At 37.4% G+C, this 18,310-nt stretch overlaps 5 protein-coding genes across 5 annotated transcripts; 3 read left to right on the top strand and 2 right to left on the bottom strand.

The window, feature by feature from the left end:
• Positions 1-806: 806 nt before the first annotated feature.
• Positions 807-2,945, top strand: GCK72_015070 (uncharacterized protein; the record flags this gene model as incomplete). The annotated part of the gene is made up of 9 exons (XM_053730609.1): positions 807-928; positions 974-1,238; positions 1,288-1,513; positions 1,559-1,781; positions 1,825-1,991; positions 2,038-2,238; positions 2,284-2,395; positions 2,447-2,657; positions 2,703-2,945. 9 exons carry the CDS (start codon positions 807-809, stop codon positions 2,943-2,945), a joined length of 1,770 nt encoding a protein of 589 aa, XP_053585381.1.
• Positions 2,946-4,006: 1,061 nt separating this feature from the next.
• On the top strand, positions 4,007-6,578 carry GCK72_015069 (uncharacterized protein; the record flags this gene model as incomplete). The annotated part of the gene is made up of 10 exons (XM_053730608.1): positions 4,007-4,131; positions 4,180-4,444; positions 4,490-4,628; positions 4,675-5,047; positions 5,093-5,259; positions 5,307-5,531; positions 5,578-5,690; positions 5,737-5,863; positions 5,910-6,232; positions 6,336-6,578. The coding sequence occupies 10 exons, from the start codon at positions 4,007-4,009 to the stop codon at positions 6,576-6,578; spliced, it is 2,100 nt and encodes a 699-aa protein (XP_053585380.1).
• A 754-nt stretch (positions 6,579-7,332) lies between these two features.
• GCK72_015068 (uncharacterized protein) lies at positions 7,333-11,226 on the top strand (the record flags this gene model as incomplete). The annotated part of the gene is made up of 7 exons (XM_053730607.1): positions 7,333-7,457; positions 9,518-9,681; positions 9,729-9,953; positions 10,002-10,114; positions 10,161-10,348; positions 10,495-10,705; positions 10,984-11,226. The coding sequence occupies 7 exons, from the start codon at positions 7,333-7,335 to the stop codon at positions 11,224-11,226; spliced, it is 1,269 nt and encodes a 422-aa protein (XP_053585379.1).
• A 139-nt stretch (positions 11,227-11,365) lies between these two features.
• Positions 11,366-13,476, bottom strand: GCK72_015067 (uncharacterized protein; the record flags this gene model as incomplete). The annotated part of the gene is made up of 7 exons (XM_053730606.1): positions 11,366-11,868; positions 12,156-12,265; positions 12,313-12,560; positions 12,611-12,969; positions 13,023-13,163; positions 13,210-13,285; positions 13,330-13,476. 7 exons carry the CDS (start codon positions 13,474-13,476, stop codon positions 11,366-11,368), a joined length of 1,584 nt encoding a protein of 527 aa, XP_053585378.1.
• Positions 13,477-14,330: 854 nt separating this feature from the next.
• On the bottom strand, positions 14,331-17,598 carry GCK72_015066 (uncharacterized protein; the record flags this gene model as incomplete). The annotated part of the gene is made up of 6 exons (XM_053730605.1): positions 14,331-14,487; positions 14,776-14,975; positions 16,243-16,551; positions 16,601-17,083; positions 17,149-17,248; positions 17,513-17,598. 6 exons carry the CDS (start codon positions 17,596-17,598, stop codon positions 14,331-14,333), a joined length of 1,335 nt encoding a protein of 444 aa, XP_053585377.1.
• Between the last annotated feature and the right edge of the window lie 712 nt (positions 17,599-18,310).

Raw genomic sequence — 18,310 nt, 5'->3', positions numbered from 1 at the left:
CGACAACAATATACGACTTGTCTTTCCAGAACTTCATTATCAAGAAAAAAACTAACTGATAAAGTCATTGATGTGTGATATGAACAATGCTACTTCCCTCGATATGATTAAGCGAAACTCTTCTACAGTGGCCAAAAGGAGTGAAGAGTTTCAAAAATGATAAAGTTTATCAAACAATGAAAGAACAAATGCTAAAATTCCTACCGAATATAAAATACAAATTATACATTCTTGACTCCATTCCTCAAGTGGACAGTAGATACATTTTGAAAATTGTTGGACTTTTGAAAAATAGTACACACCTATGTAGTTGATATTGCTGTTAGCAAACATTTTATCGAAGGGTCTAATTATTTTGTTTTCAGAAAAAGTTAGCACGTCATGACGTATGAAATGGCAAGGAGTCGACATGCACAACTAATCAAGGACTGTAAAGGGAAATGAGAGATGATTGATTACCTACCGGAATTCTATAACAACGCAACTAAAACATTTCGATATTTTGATGAGAGAGGATTCTCGTATTGGACAATGCCTTCTCATGTATCTCCTAATAGAATCGAACATATCTGTAAACAATTCTAGATCGTATTTTTGGGTTTTCCTGACAATGCTTCCATTTTCCTCAATATTGTACTTTTAACCTCAATGATCATTTTTCGGGGTTTCCTGTTGAATCATAAAGTTTCCGCAAGAATAATAAACTTCTTTTCTGCAATCTTCCAAAAACTCGACACAGTTTTGTTCTTTTCTTTTGTTTTTCAGTGGTTAACTTTTTCACTTCTCAAATGTTTTTATTTAGGTAAATGGACCGGCAAAAGCCGAAAAGATTAGACCTACAAGGTATTCGTGGTATTGCGATTCTCTTGGTGCTTGGTTTTCACTTCTTCCCAGAATTCTGTCCGAATGGGTATCTTGGTGTGGATCAGTTAGTTTTTACTGTTTTTGTATTCACAAAGCGTTTAAGTTTCAGATTCTTCGTCCTTTCTGGATTCTTAATGTGTATGTTATTAAAACGAGCTGAAAATCAATCGACATGCTATCTGATCACTTTGTTCTATTCCAAGCGATTCAAGAGAATTCTCCCGTTGTACCTCCTCATCATCTTTATTTCCATGATTTGCCTCTATTTATTTTTCCCAAGTACCTCAATCGAGACCAATCAAGAGAGTGCGATTCAAGCACTACTTTTTGTATCAAACAGGCCTAAAACCACACAAGAAGACTATTTTCAACTGGTGAGCCACTTTCCATATTTCTCTTTAATCTTCCTTTATAAATTTCCAGCTAGCCATTGCAGTCGACATCTTCACCCATACATGGTCTTTATCTGTGGAAATTCAATTCTACTTTCTCGTCCCATTCATTTTTCTCTTCGCCGTTAAGGTTCCCGAGAAGTTCCAGTTAGGATACTATGGAACCATTGGGTTTATTTCCTTTGTCTATTACAATACACTGCCACCAACATTAGCTTTCAACAGTGTTTATGCAAGAATTTGGCAGTTTTTGATAGGTTCGTGGCAAACTATTAAATCAGGAGTTTTGTTTTTGGTTTTAGGAATGGTTGTGTACCTCCTAGGCGTCTCAAAACCTCAGTTCCAATATCAAGTTCTTGCAAACGAAGGAGATGAAGAAGAAGAGCTAGAGTGCCAACAGCACATGATAGAAGAGGAGAGTAATTCAGCATCTACCATATTCTCCCAACATGCTGTATTTGTCTTGTTGGCGTTTTTGATAAGTGTCACTGCATATCCGCATAAACTTCCAGCTTTGGCTATAAGGTTTGATCTAGCAGGATGAATTCCCCACTGAAGTTTTATTTAGGCCAGTCATCACAGTAGGTACGGGATTGTTGATGCTCTTCACTGAAGATAATATTATTCTATCGAATAGAGTTTTGACCTACATCGGAGATATTTCCTATTCTTTATATCTCATTCATTGGCCAATCTATGCATATTGGAAGCTCACGTGCGATGGAGACACATTTTGTTAGGATTCCAGGCTGTGACTGTGTCCTAATTGAGTTCATTTCAGTATTGATCTCTGCTCTCGTTGGATCTGTCATCCTCGCAATCATCACCTATGAAACATATGAGAAATGGTACTTAAAATTATCTTCCACAAATGTATACAAACTGGCTATAATTGGGAACAGTTGGGCAGCTAATCATGGAAAAATGTTCTACCAGGAGTGTTCATCTAAAGCAAAGAGTATCATGCAAGGATCCGCTTTTGGTAAATATGAACTGAAATCTGTTAATTATTTAAACAAATTTTCAGCATGTGAACCACTCTACGCTACTGGTCAAACTGATATTTGCAAAGCTAATCTAACAGACTTCCAGGAACGTGTCAAGAAAGAAAAACCAGATTACGCGTTCATTATTACTAGGTGAGATCATATAACTTCATTCTTAATTAACAATGTTTTTGTTCTTTACAGATTCAAGTCTATTGGAGATCCTTGGCCAAAAGGAGTGAAGAGTTTCAAAAATGATAAAGTTTATCAAACAATGAAAGAACAAATGCTGAAGTTCCTACCAAATATAAAATACAAATTATACATTCTTGACTCCATTCCTCAAGTGGACAGTAGATACATTTTGAAAATTGTTGGGCTTTTGAAAAATAATACAAATCTAGTTAATATTGATGTAAGTGAATATTTTATCGAAGGGTCCCATTATTCTGTTTTTCAGAAAAAGTTAGTACGTCATGACGGGTATGAAATGGCAAGGAGTCGACATGCACAACTAATCAAGGATTGTAAAGGAAGATGTGAGATGATTGATTATCTACCGGAATTCTATAACAACGCAACTAAAACATTTCGATATTTTGATGAGAGAGGATTCTCGTATTGGACAATGCCTTCTCATTTATCACCTCATGGTATTGAGCACATCAGACATCTCTGGACTGATATTTGTAGAAAATTGTAGTCTTCAACTTCTTTTATAAAGTTTACATCAGATTTCTAGTATTTTGAAACGAAACGATTAAGAAGGGAGTTCCCAGCTGATAGAATGTACATAGATACGAAGGGTGGGTCTGCAAGTTTGGGTGTGACTGAACGTCATTTTTCGGTCATTCTTGAGGTGTAGTCTGATTCTACTGTTATCAATTCCTACTTTATTAACGTGTGATTTATGTCATTGCTACTTTACAAGAAGCATTGATAAGAAGAAACCACAATTCACTTTGAAGTAAGAGGAGTTTAAGATATTTTCATGTATTTATCTTGGCAGAAGCCCGCATCAGGCACTCAACATTTATAGCTGCATTAGAAAATAATCATAAACTATAGTATTAGCACGGCACGCTTCCTTCTTACAACCGCGCTCTACCGATCGAAGAAAATTGTGTGCAAAATTGAGAGAATCAGAAAAAAAGTGACATTATTCGAGGGCATTTCGGTGAAGCGCAGTTGTAAGAACTGTGCCGAGCTAATATATTTGCTTTTTGTTTGTTTTTCGTAAATATGTACTTTAGTTTTATATGTATACATAAGATGTAGTTGTATTTATATTTGTTGCAATAAAGTAAAGCATAGAAGGCATGGACCTAGTTTTAGCAGTGCCAAATCAGCACGAAAGCAACTTTTCTGCATTACGTGCGCTTCAATACCGCAACACAATCGTCCCAGAACAGCACGACCCTGGTTTGTGTCGAGAGTTTATTTCGAAAAGGAAGTGAAGTATTCTGTAGTGCATGACTCACTTCTAAACAAACTTGAAGATAAGGAACGAGCCTTGAAACAATATAATACAGATGACACCGATATTTTGACAAGGTCTAGGTTTGCCGTGATGAGAAAATTCGCATGTTATTCTTCCTTGATTCTCTTTTTGATCATCCGTCTTCTTTGAATATTCAGATTTCCTCAATGTAATTTTCATTGTTCTCATGTTCACACGAGCTATACAAATAGTAAAACAAAAAATAATTTTTTTTTTTTTTGATACTAAACACCATACATTTCATTTTATCTTTTACCAGGTAAATGAATCAACCGAAACCATCTAAGCGACTGGATCTTCAAGGTATCCGAGCATGCGCTATTATAGTGGTACTTGGATTTCATTTCTTCCCGAAATACTGTCCAAATGGATATCTTGGAGTTGATCAGTAAGTTTTATTGATTCAATTTATAGAGAAAACATCGAATGATTCCAGATTCTTCGTCCTATCCGGATTTCTAATGTGTATGTTATTGAAACGAGCTGAAAACCAAGCCGCCTGCTCATTGGTCACAATATTCTATTCAAAACGTTTCAAAAGAATTTTACCGTTATACCTTCTTGTCATACTCGTTTCTATGATTTTCCTCTATAATTATTTCCCTGAAACTGCAATCGAAAGTAACCAGTCATCTGCTGAACATGCACTTCTTTTCGTTTCAAATCGACCGAAAACTGATCAAGAAGATTATTTTTTGATGGTAAGTCGTTTCATAATATCAAGTGTTCAATTTTCATAAATTCAGCTCAACACTGGAATTGATATCTTCACGCATACATGGTCTTTGTCTGTGGAAATTCAGTTCTACTTTCTGGTTCCATTCATTTTTCTTCTTGCCTCAAGGTTGCCAAGAAAGATCCAATATGGGTACTATATCTTAATGGGTAGGTCAATCAAGGGTTCCTCAAAAATTATGAATACTTATTTCAGGTTTATTGTCAATTCTTTTCTCTTACACATCTTCTGAAATAGTTTCATTCAATAGTGTTTTCGCGAGAATTTGGCAGTTTTTGATAGGAATGCTCGTTTATCTTCTCGGTGTTCCAATCACCCAAGACTCCGGAAAAGCAGAGTATCAAGTGTTGAAAGTAGAGGAAGGAGAGAAAGATATTGAAGACTTGAAGTTACTTCTTGAAGATGCCGATGATGAGTTGGAAGACGACGAACTGGAATTCGGAATTGTCATTTCGAATGAAAGTGCTGGAGTTTGTATGAGATTTTCGGAAATGTTTTCATATCTTCTTCTTTGTTTTCTATTGGTGATTACTGCATTTCCCTTTGCTATACCAGCTGATGTTGTCAGGTATGCACTGAAAATTTAATGACATTAGATTCGTTCCTATTATAGACCAGCCGTCACCATCGGCACCGGATTACTCATGCTGACATCGGAAGACAATTGGATATTGTCAAACAAACTATTGACCTACATTGGAGATATTTCTTTTTCGCTCTACTTGATTCATTGGCCAATCTATGCATATTGGAAGTTGACTTGTGAAGGAAATGAGTACTGTAAGTGATCAACAAGATTGTAGTCCGAAATTGTTAAAAAATTCCAGTGCTTATCACCGCTCTTTTAACATCAGTTGCACTTGCCATAATCACATTCGAAACATTTGAAAAGTGTTATCTGAAACTGTCCTCTACAAGTGTTGGAATCTTAGTTGTCGTTCTGGTTTTTGTGAACATAGTTACAATTCATAAGGATGACATATATGATCACATTCGTACCATTGGAAGGAACTACAGTAACCTGGATGATGTCACGGAGAACATGACAGTTGGTAGGTCAACATCTGAATTCAGAATAAAATGAATTCGCGGTTTCAGACGACGCAATCTATCTCAATCACCGATGGAGTGTGAACGATCTGAAAAACCTTTATGATCCATCTTGTGAGTATGAGAGCATAAAAACTCCCTATGGTTGGTGCAGGCATACAGTGAGTGCTACTTAACAGAGAAAAAGTTGAAGAGACTCACTTTCAGGGACTATCAAGACGAGGGAAATACAGAATTATGACATTTGGTAACAGTTGGACTGCAAATCACGCAAAACTATTTTATCAAGAGTGTGGTTATAAAGCAAAGAGTATACTGCAAGGAGCTGCTTACGGTATGGTTACAGGTATCTGGATTCCAAATAATGTAATGATTTTCAGCGTGTGAGCCGTTGTATCTTCCCTCAACTAAAGATAAATGTCTGGGAAACTTCACAACTTTTGTGACACGGATAACTGAGGAGAAACCGGATATCGCGTTTCATTTTACAAGACACATTTCAATTGGGAATGGATTCCCGAAAAATGTGACAACATTTGATAAAGATCCGATATATCAAATGATGAAGACACAGATGCTGAAGTTTATTGCAAATATCAAATACAAATTATATTTAGTTCACGCGATACCGAGTGTATTGCCCAATCAGTTAGGGAAAGTAGCGGAGAGGTTGAAGAATGGAACGAGTCGAGTGGAGCTTGAGGTAAGAAATGATTTTTTTGACTTCGTGAAAAAAAAATAATGGGAAAGCACGTTTCTTGTGAACATGTTGTGACATTCAATGTGCAAACAACAAACAATTTCAGAAAATGATTCTCCGTCCGCATGGCTATGAAATGGCCAGAAGACGTTATGAGCAATTGATGAAAGACTGCAATGGAAAGTGTGAGATGATTGATTATCTACCGGAATTCTATAACAATTCTACCAAAACATTCCGATATTTTGATGACAAAGGCTTCCTTTACTGGACTGCGGATCAACATTTCTCACCTCACGGAATCGAAAAAATTAGGCATATTTGGACTGATATTTGTACTAAATTGTAGTTCCTGTTGTTGTTGTTGTTATTCATTTCATTTTCTGTTCGTGTTTCTGTTCGGTTTTTGAGTATTGAACATTGTTGTTTTGGTTATACATGTGACGTTGTAAATGTTATTTATTTCAGTTATTACTTTTCAGGTGCCTAACTCTTTTTCTATTCTTCGTTTTCATTTATTTCAGTCAAGTTTCTAGAGATCGTTAGAATCAGAAACAATAGATAGTAATGGAAATAAAAAGAAAACAATTTGTGTATAAGGAAGAAACGATAAGAAACAATGCATGCATGCATCGAAGAGCTAAATAAACAATTGTGAAATGATGGTCTTCTGATTTTTCATTTTCCTCTTCCTTACTGATATTGTGGGTGTCCGATATCATAATCCTTCGTTTCAAATAAAATATAAAATAAAATATAATTTTGAGCACATTTTCTGCGGCCGGGCTCAACCTCTTCCAATTTTTTCTTAACTCACAGAATTTTTAGAGTTAAACTCTTGACATGTCCTATTTTTCAAGTTTTTCTCAAAAACTGTTGTTTTTTAGTTTATCCTTCCTGCGTAGAACTTTCAGGAAGCATTTTTGTTATATCTATTTGGAAATAAGAAAGCAGGTGTTTTTATGTTACTGTGTGACTCAGTAGTTTATCTTTTGGTTAATCATGTTTACCCAAGCTTTACAAATAGTTCAAGAAATCATTTCTCCTTTTTTTTGATACTAAAGATCGTACATTTCTGTCATTTTTATCATTTTTCCAGGTAAATGAATCAACCGAAACCATCTAAGCGACTGGATCTTCAAGGTATCCGAGCATGTGCTATAATAGTTGTACTTGGATTTCATTTCTTCCCGAAATACTGTCCAAATGGTTATCTCGGAGTTGATCAGTAAGTTTCTAGAGTTATACGAAATGAAAGCTGCTCTATTAATTCCAGATTCTTCGTTCTATCTGGATTCTTGATGTGTATGTTGTTAAAACGCGCTGAAAACCTCCCATCTCTTTCATTGATCACTACATTTTATACCAGAAGATTCAAGAGAATTCTTCCATTATACCTACTTGTTCTCTTTGTTTCTCTAATTTGTCTCTATTTATTTTTCTCTAGTTCTGCTTTTGAGACCAACCAAGAATCTGCAAAATATGCACTACTTTTCGTTTCGAACCGAGCTAAATCGGATCAGGAAAATTATTTTCAAATGGTAAGCAACAAAATCTATACAGTTCTTACTAATTCAATTTGATTCTCAGTTATCCGTTGCCATTGACATCTTCACTCATACTTGGTCGCTGTCCGTAGAAATTCAATTTTACTTTTTGGTCCCGTTTATTTTCTTGTTGACGACCAAGATCCCAGTAAACTATCACTACGGTTATTACGGAATTTTGGGTAGGTGCGTTGCCAAATTATCAAAACATTATTGGAAATTTAAGGTTTCTTGTCGTTCATTTTCTGTTATACAACCTCCGATACAATATCCTTTAATAGTGTGTTCGCAAGAATTTGGCAGTTTTTGATAGGTAACAGCTCAACTGGGAATCACTCCCCGAATGTTATATTCCAGGAATGATGTTATATCTTTATGGCCTTCCAATGTCGCAGAACTCAAGTAAGAACCGGAAATATTCTTTTTTGATGTCTGAAGAAGGAGGAGTGAATATGCAAATATATGACAATGCAAATATTCAGTTCATTTTAGAAAATAGAGGGGAAAACACAGGTGAACCGCTGTGGATCCTATATGTGATCGCGCGGTGGCGTATATGCAGCTAGAAAGAATCAGCGTTGTGTCCTATATGTGTCCATATGGATCCACGCGCGGTCGGCCGAAAACGTGTGCCGCATATGGATCGTATATGGATCGCATATCAGGATTAATTCTACCAACCGTATTTGGTTGATTATTGTGTATGAAACACTAGAAAGGCCTAATTCATTGTTGTGATTGTTATATAATGCTATAATGTTGTTTTACTTTTCCTTTTTCAACTTGTTCACTTTCCATTTCTCGAACTTGTACATTTTCTCCATTTTTCTCGAAGTTCTTTCTTTTTATAGCAGATAATGGCAATACTTCGTGAAAAATTTAAAACTCCACACGATTTATATAAAAAATGATAAGTTAGTTTGACGGTTGTAAAACGATTTTCGAGCTTTTCTTGAACTTTGAAAGAAGCTATACCCGTCGATGACATTCGAAGTCCGATATTTTGACTTTACTTCGGTATGGCAAATACTTACCTTCTTACCTTTAATTCCATCTGAAAAATATAATTTCTTATCATACCGAAGAAAAGAAAAACACAAGAACCGAACTTCTCAACAAAAAGTATATCCCAAAGTTTCTTGAGAAAACGACAAGTTTTCTATTGAAAAAAGAAATTTCCGCAAATTTAAATATCTTTATTTTTACTTTTAAAGTTTGCCATTATCTGTTTTCAGCAAAAAGAATGAAGAAATTCGCTGAAAAACTTCGAGAAACGAAGAAAATGGGCCCGGACTTATAGAAAAAAATGTCGCGTCGATTTACGGTAAACAACACGCCCACGTGTAATTCCGGAGTGTCGTTGCGGCGGCCGGCCGCTAGGCTCAAATATGGACCATATATGGAACGTATATGGATGCTATATGGATGCACGCGCGGCCAGTACAAGGAAAAAACGACCGCACATATACGCCACACGCGCGGTCCACGTTTCATTTAGGGACACATATAGGACGCTATATGCACACTTTCACATATAGGATCCATCGCGGTTCACCTGTGAATGATGAAACCAACGAAGAAAAAGAAGAAGGAAATGTTAGAAAACAAAACAAGGGAAACGTGGCATCTTCCTATATTTTATTGGGATCCCTCTTCCTCATCACTGCTCTGCCTTGGACGGTTTAATCCAAAATTGTCAGGTAAGAGTAGAAAAATAAAAAATACACAACCATATTTACAGACCCATAGTTACCATCGGCTCCGGTCTTCTTATACTCTGCTCGGAGGGTAACTTGGTTCTCTCTTCCAAGGGTTTGACCTACATCGGAGATTTCTCGTACTCGTTATATCTCATTCACTGGCCAATTTATGCGTACTGGAAGCTCACAAGTGGAGGAACCTTATGTATGATGAAAAACTCTTTCCAAAAGTTTGCAAAACTGCAGTTTCAGTATTATTCGTTGCGTTGCTATTATCGATAGGATTGGCGATTGTCACTTTTGAATTCTTTGAGAAATGGTATCTCAAGCTTTCATCCAAAAATGTGGGAGTTCTTGTGATGATTCTGTTCTTTGCAAATGTGATTGCAATTTATAAAGACGATATTTGGGATACGATTCAATACATGGGTAGAGACTATACAAATGTAAATCATGTCACGGAGAACATGACAGTTGGTAAGTGATATTTATTGATTGACTAGAATCCTTTGAGAATATTTCTAGACGATGTCATTCATCTCAACTATCTATGGAGCAAGAACGACCTGAATAATCTTTACGCTCCGTCTTGTACCTACGAAAGCGTGAATACTCCATATGGGTGGTGTAGCCATTCAGTAAGGAGAACCATTGAAGTTAAAAGAATGCAAGACAGTCTTCCAGGGTCTATCAAAAAATGGAAAGTACAAAATAGTAACTTTTGGTAACAGTTGGACTGCGAACCATGCTAAAATATTTTATGAAGAGTGTGGATACAAGGCGAAAAGTATTTTGCAGGGAGCTGCTTATGGTAGGGAACCAGGCTCAAGACTTTCAATAGAAGACGTAGAAATTTCAGCTTGCGAGCCGCTGTATATTAGTGGGAATTATGCATCAGATGTATGCAAATCGAATTTCACAATTTTTGCAACTCGAATTGAACAGGAGAAGCCAGATTATGCTTTTCATTTCACCAGGTACTCCGATTCTAGAATCAAAAAAGCTGTCTTTTTTCTAGACACGTCGAGATTGGAGCCCCATTCCCCGACAACGTCACAACATTCGATAAAGATCCAGTCTACCAAATCATGAAGGGTCAAATGCTGAAATTTATAGCCAATATCAAATTGAAGTTGTTTATCATGCACGCGATTCCAACTATTGTAGTAGATTCTATAGGAAAAGTGGCAAGAATGGTGAAGAACGGAATTGATCTGATAAATATTGATGTGAGTGGGGGGCCCCATTAGTATTTTTAAGTTGAGCATAGTTAATTTTGGAGCCTCTGAAAATGACGCAGCTGAACTAATAGTGAGCTAGGCAACCAGAAAATTAGTCACAGTTTTAAACAATTGTTTTGAATCGGTTCACATATTATGACTGAAATATTCAAAATTATCGATGAACTCGAAAAAGCTTGAAGGAAATTTGAGGAAGACATCTCTAAAGGGTTTAAGCATTATTCAATTAATAAATAGAGACATGTTGCTAAATCCTAAACTTCCAGAACTTCCTCGTCCATCCCGATCAATATGAAATGGCACGAAAGCGATATGAGCAGTTGATTGAAGACTGCAATGGAAAATGTGAAATGGTTGATTATCTACCAGAATTCTATAACAATTCCACTAAAACATTCCGCTATTTTGACAAGAAAGGATTCCTGTATTTTACCACAAATCGGCATTTATCACCTCATGGGCTGGAGAAAATTAGGCATGTTTGGACGGATATTTGTTCGAAGCTGTAGTAATAATATTATTGTATTAATTTTTAAGTTATCTTACGTAATCGGGTCATTTCAAATGCTTATGAACTCAACTTTTATAATACATTATGTTGTTTGGTTACAATCCATATAAAGCTCTTCATAATTTGTTCGTGAATTTTCACTCCGATTTCTCCTTTTTTCCAGAGAAACCAAGCTTCACAAGAACCCTTCTAATCAATAAAAAGACCGAAAGTACCACAGAAAAAACAATAAAAATGAAAAGAAGAACCAGATCTAAATTGAAATATTTCAGCATTGAAAACTCTTTTCCAGCAGAAGTCCAACGTGGCATTTGTCCAAATCTTCCAGCCAACTCAATGGTATCAATTATTTTCTGTTTAGGCGACACTCGATCCGTGGCAAGAATCTGGGCGAGAAGATCAGCTGATTTTTTGTATTCTGGATTTTCGAGCACTTCTTTCAGAACTCCAATTAATTTCTTCGAATTGCCTAACTCCATTTTATCATAAATCACAGCTCCTCCATGTCTTTTCGCTATTTGTGCATTTCTCATTTGATCTCCGAATATGGGAACGACGATGAGTGGAACTCCCTTTTGAGCACTTTCCATTAGACTTGCCATTCCTCCGTGAGTCCAGAATAGTGAAACTCGTTTGTCGGCTGAAAAAAGGACGATTTCTCAGGGATGCTTTCAACATTTCCAAGTCATGATTTTCCTCTTGAAACTATAGTGTGTGCCACGTGGAGAGACGCAGACAAGCCACTTGCCATCCCCCTTTCTTCTTCTTTCTTCTTCTTTCTTCTTTTTTCTTCTTTTCTTTTTCTTACGCAACCTAGATTCTCGCCGCCCGGTTAGCTCAGTCGGTAGAGCACCAGACTCTTAATCTGGTTGTCGCGGGTTCGAGCCCCGCATTGGGCTTACGTTTTTGCCTTTTTTCCTATCTCACCCAAAAGATCATTTTGAGGCATCCACTTGACTATATCAACATTGTTGAGATGAGCGGTCAGTCCAGATTCAGTATCTTCATATTTCCAGATGAAAGTGACGTCGGGGAATCTGAAGAAGTTCGGGAAATGTTGGAACCCAGGAAAAATGATACTCACGCAGCAAAAGTGTCCACGATACTCTTCTTCACAGATTCTGGCATCGTCGTCGGCGAAGCGATTGATCCGAAACAAACAAGAACATTTTTCGATCGTTTGTTGAGAATCTCATCCCATTCCTTGTCCAGTGGATGGATTTTTGATACAGAAATTCCAGCAATTTCGATTATATTCGGTGGGAGTGGTTTGGGAAAATCGAAGATTGGATCAGAGTTTACGAAGAACCAAGTGATGTCTTTGACAAGATTCTGAAATATATTAGATGACAATTAGGTCAAAATGAAGACAAAAACCCAACCCAAATCTTCGGACTCTTCGCCTTTCCGTAATGTTCATCTAGCGCTTTTTGAGCGAATCCTTGAATTTTATTCTGGAATTCATAGGACCAATATGTCATGTATAGATTGTTGAGTCGAGATAAAATAGATCCACTATCATCGGTAAAAGTCTGAGATCCGGGTACAAAAGAAGGAAGAATCGGGGCACCAGTAGCCATGAGAGTCCCCTCGAAAACACTTGTCGTATGAGCTCCGATGACGTTTTTGAGACCGATGACTTCAAAAAATGCCAAGCCAGAGAAATCAAAGAGTTCAGTGATTCCAATGTCGAATTTCTCATCTTTCATTTGTTGAACAAGTGCCTTGTTGTTGATCATACCTGGAAATTATATTTAGGATTGGAGGGACACGAGGACACACAGACAGACTCACTTTTGGTGTTATGATATGAAACGGCGCCAATCATATCAGTTGACCACATAATTCCTTGTTTCGAGTTGGCGGAGTGAGTCCAGAGGTTTGCGACGGCTCCACTTTTCATGGAGGTCTCCATGATTTGGGAGACTTCATCGGCTGAAAGAAGAGAGTTTTAGGAACAATTCTAGAACAAGTTACTCACTTGGCGGCACCAAAACGACCTTTGCAAGTTCAGTTCCATTTTGAGGGATCGGTACATCGACTGGCATCAAAAAGGTCTGCAAACAATTAATCCTCATTTAATTTCTCTCATTTGGCCTACCACATCATGCCCACTCTCCACTAGAATATCTGCCAACTTGCCCATTGTCTTCATGTGACTGTAACCGAACTTCGGAACACTGACCAGAATTTTGAAGCATAATGATGAGGTGGCAAAGAGAAGAAGGAGAAGGAGAGGGGCACGCATTACCTGGAAATAGGAAATAAACAATTTGAACTGTCCAGTGTATTGAGAAAAAAGAAAAAGAGGATTAGAGAAAGAAGGGAAATGTTTTATATGTTGTATTTAGATAAAACTTGACGAACTGATAATAACAATGACCGCTACAAATAAATTTTATAAATCATCATTTTCATCTGAATACTGACATAGACTGAGTCTATCGGGAGAAAAACATCTAGAACATTTTAAAGTTCGAATGAAACTTTCAAGTGCAGAGTAACAAGATCAGAAGGGAAAATGTGTGAGAAACTTGAGTCTCTCAGAGTGAAAAATCACGTGAAATGTTATCTCAGAGAAACTGAATTATGAGCTTATTCAGGAGAGTTCAACTAATGTTTGAACCCATAGATCAACTTCGGAAAAAAATATTTGAGTAGGAAAATAGATTTCAGAGTGTTTTTCAGCAAGGACATTAAAAAAAACTCTCATTCTTCACCAATTTTCTTGAAAAAAACAGGTGAAAAAAAGAAATTTGAGGTCCGAATCACAAGAAAGCAATCATCCGAATTTAAATTAAACTTTCAAATTGACCTTTTAGAAATGACAAGATTACCAAAAACAGTGTACAAGGACATCAAATTTCCTTCTAAAAATTTGTCATCCTCCTCCACTAAACCCGAATCAAAAATTACTTTCCATCTGGTCAGTGAGAGAAAGAGAGACGCAGACATACCTATTTTCTGTTCATACCTACAACCTACAACCCTTCCGATCATTTCACACCGTCTCCCTATTCTTCTGTTTGCCATGGCAGAAAGAACAAAGTTGAAAAGAAGGAGGGAGACACAAAAAAGACGAAAGAAAATAGAAAGTTTATTTTAACGGTACAAGTGACTTGCGACAAGGGCGAAAATGAAAATGAATGCACTGAACTTCACAAAAATACGAACGACTTCGATGACTTGATGGTGTTGGTCACTCTCGACGACTCTCATGTGGAACGTTCCGATCAGGATATTGTTGGAGGAGTAGCAACTAAAACATAAATATTTGGGTTTGTCTGTGTGTCGACGGAAAAAATGGACTCAGCTCGTCGAGAGCTTTCAGAAAAGTATAATCATGCCTATGCTTGCTTACAGTTGGGTCACACCACGAAAACTACAGTAATCCTGTTTAAAGGCGCACACTGTAGTTTTCGTGGTGGGACCCAACTTGCACCGAATGGGGGCATGATTATACTTTTCTGAAAGCTATTGTCACGCTGAATCTAAATATTCCATTTTCAAGACACAAAAAGCCAAACATGTCCCTCTGTTAACTCACAAATATTCATCATCATCTTCCATTGTAAACTGCCGAAACACTAGATTAGTGTCCTCATCGAAGTATGCTCTCTCCCCATAGAGCTCGTCAATATTTGTATGTTGAATCGGTCCGTTTTTCAGACTAAACCAATGGACGCCAGCATTCAAATCTAGTAATTTTTGACAGGACAGTACTTGAGGGTCATTGGAGAGAACTAGCTGAAAGTGATTAGATGTGTGCCAAAAGATAAGATCCCAGGCGCCAGTGTCTTCAATGCCACTAGTTACAAGTATGCCCTTGTCAACCTAGATTCTCGTCGCCCGGTTAGCTCAGTCGGTAGACACAGGTAAAGCGCGATGGGTCCATTGTGGGTCCATATGCGTCCATATCGAATATGGATCCACATAGGATCCCTAATGGGTCCACATTTAAAACGCGGATCGCGCGCGGATGGAATATGGATGGGGAGGATGTCGGTCGCCCTCGAATTTCCGTGGATCGCGCGTGCATCCATATAGGATCCATATTCCATCCACGCCTGATCTGACTTTCCAACGATAATCCGATATTCCGCTTTGCGTGTTGTTTATAATAAATCGAGGCGAATTATTTTTAGGAGTTTGCCGAAATTTTCTCCGTTTTCCAGAGTTTTCACCAATTTTTTGACAGTTTTTGTTGAAAATAAATTATGGTTCACTGAATAAAAAATAATTAAGCTATTGCCGAAACGAATTTCTGTTATTTTTCACCAAAACTCGGTAATGTCATTGAGCATTTTTTTGGAAATTTATGGTTATTTTCATGAGAAAAATTAAAGGTTTCCACTATTTTTCTTTTCGGAACGATATGATAAAATACATTTGCAGGTGGAATAAAAGGTAATTTGGTAAGTCTCTGTCGTTCCGAAACGAAAAATCGGGACTTTTACTCTATAGAAGTATTATTCTTTTTGGGTATTACTTGAACTCATTTTGTGTAAAATTGATTAAAAAACCTACGGACCATTTTGGCAATTGAAAAACAAAAATTGAATAGTATACTGAAATTACATAAAAGTGAAACCATAATTTGTTTTTGATGAAAAGTGAGTGGAAACGGAGAAAAGTTGGTAGACGAACAGAGTTGGACGAGAACGGAAAACGGAACTTGAAAAAAGCAATAGATAGAACACAATACACACAATAAGAAACTTATAGTAGCAAAAGAATAAGTCTCTTGTATGCGAAACAGCCACAATATGTGGTGGTATGAACCCAATCGAATCAAAGAAACCACGGATCGCGCGTGGGTGCTAAATGGATGCCGCCCGCGCGTGGATCCATATGGATCCATAACGGATCCATCTGACATACCCACAGCATCCGCGCGCGATCCGCGTTTCATCCATAATGGATCCATCGCGCTTTACCTGTGCTCTTAATCTGGTTGTCGCGGGTTCGAGCCTCGCATTGGGCTTACAATTTTGTTTTTTTTTTAATAACTCACTTGAACTCTTCTAACAACTGGAGGTAAAAGTCTAGGCAGCACATTTCCAAACACAAATTCCCCGCCTGGCAAGTAATCCAATGTTCTGATATCTCCCAAATCTTGAGATTTATTCACGATTCGATTGATTTCCTCTGCTCCGGTGCACTCTTCAAAGCAAGGACGAGTCTCCAGAAAGATCTGATCATTTCCGATTTCTTTCAGCTTTTTCCGGACTTCCAAAGGGACCAAGGAGGATGTGCATGGAATTTTATCATAAAGGCTGAGGTATCGATATTGAAGTTTTTGGGAAGCAATGTTGGTGAAGGGCTGAAAAAAAGAGTTAGGGATAAGTGGACACACAGATGGACATACATACCTGAATATAACACTTGATATGTCTTGTCTGCTCGCCACGATCCGATGAACAATAACTACATTTACTCCAGTCACTGGCTTTCACTGTATATTTCAGTTTCATTTTTTCCACTTTTCCAGGTTTCAATGGGACTGATGGCAGTTTCTCGACCCCGATTGTTCCATTTAGCGCTACGATTTTTTTCATATTCGAAACCTCCAAAAAGTACATATTCGAAATCACATTTCTGCCATGCCGATTGATACATCTATAGTGTCCCGTGCTATTCGCATCCACATTTTTCAGCACCAACTCATATCTATCACCTAATTTGAATTCCGCCTCATCTTTCGAGGTAAATCTTCGAATTCGATCAGAAATTGATTCGGAAGCATCGAAATGCATAGAGGACAGCGGGACGAACATTCGACCCATCATTGCGAATTCCCAGTCAAATTTCCAGCGGTCTTTATCGGGCATTGAGAATGAGGAGCGCAGAAATTTCTGGAAAATTTAAAAAAAAGTTGAATAAAATATATGGAAAGGTTGACCTAGAATTCAAATCTTACCTCTTTAAAAAAATCTACCATATAATTCATTGATCTACCAACTGTTCCAGCAGATGGCTTATAAGTCGAGTCGATTTCCACTCCATCTTCCGGAGAGACACTACAATAACAAGGGTGATGAAGACGTTCTGAAACTGAGACATTTCGAAACTATCTCAGTTTCAAAACGATCTCAGTTTCAAAACTATCTCAGTTTCAAAACGTCAAAACTAAAACCGCACCAAGTAAAACACGGCAGAATGACATCAGCTCCTCGAATGGCGTGAACCACCTGAATAGATGAATGAATATTCGAGAGAAAAAGTGTTAAATGCGTGTTCCTTTTCTCTTTCTTCCCGTCATCAAAACTGTGTTTTTCCCTTACTTTGATTCTCTGCTCCTCTCCAATCTCTCGTTCCACTTTTTCCAGACACTCTCGATAGTGTTCGAACTCTTCTGCCAACTCGACATTTTTCTGAAATGATGCAAGTACGCTCCATTGAGAATCTCTCCCCTCACGTACCGTCTCCACTAGGCTGTACAGTAGTATTATTTGCACGATAGAACCAAAAAACCACATTTGATTGATATAATTTTTGTGTAAAAGGGGGGAATAATAGTGGAGAAATGAAGTATTGAGAAGAGTGTTTACATGGACCAAATAGGAAGAAGAACACGTAAAGAATGACAACTTTTGATAGGATTAGAACTTTTTTGGTTTGTGTTTTATAGATGTTTTTGTATTATTTCTTATTAGAATGTTGATTATAGTCTCCAGAATATGGGTCCTTCTTTGATCCGGGTATTTAGACTTCCTGTTCAATACCGTACCTTCTCCTTCTCTACATTCAAAAATGTTTGTTTCTGTACACACAGAAAAGGAGCAAGAAATCACACCATCTCCACCCACTTTATGATAATGGATATGCTAATGAGCATGGTGCGCCCAGCATCTTCATTCGTCTTCCTTTTCTTTCTTTATTTTCTTTTTCTTTTTCTGATCAGGCGACACGACAGGTACGTGTTTTATGATAAGTCTATTAATGGGTTCAATTTTTGAAAATGCTCTTCATCGGAACTCCTTGAGTGGGAGAGAGAAAGACCATCGAGAATCAGCCAGAAAATTTAGGTTATTCTTTTCCGAATGGGAAAATTTACTCGGGATTTCAGAAATTAATATATC

The sequence above is a fragment of the Caenorhabditis remanei genome, chromosome IV (assembly GCF_010183535.1).
Source record: "Caenorhabditis remanei strain PX506 chromosome IV, whole genome shotgun sequence".
Lineage (NCBI taxonomy): Eukaryota > Metazoa > Nematoda > Chromadorea > Rhabditida > Rhabditidae > Caenorhabditis > Caenorhabditis remanei.
Note: the sequence above shows the minus strand (reverse complement) of the source record. Positions and strands in the feature narration are given on the sequence as shown.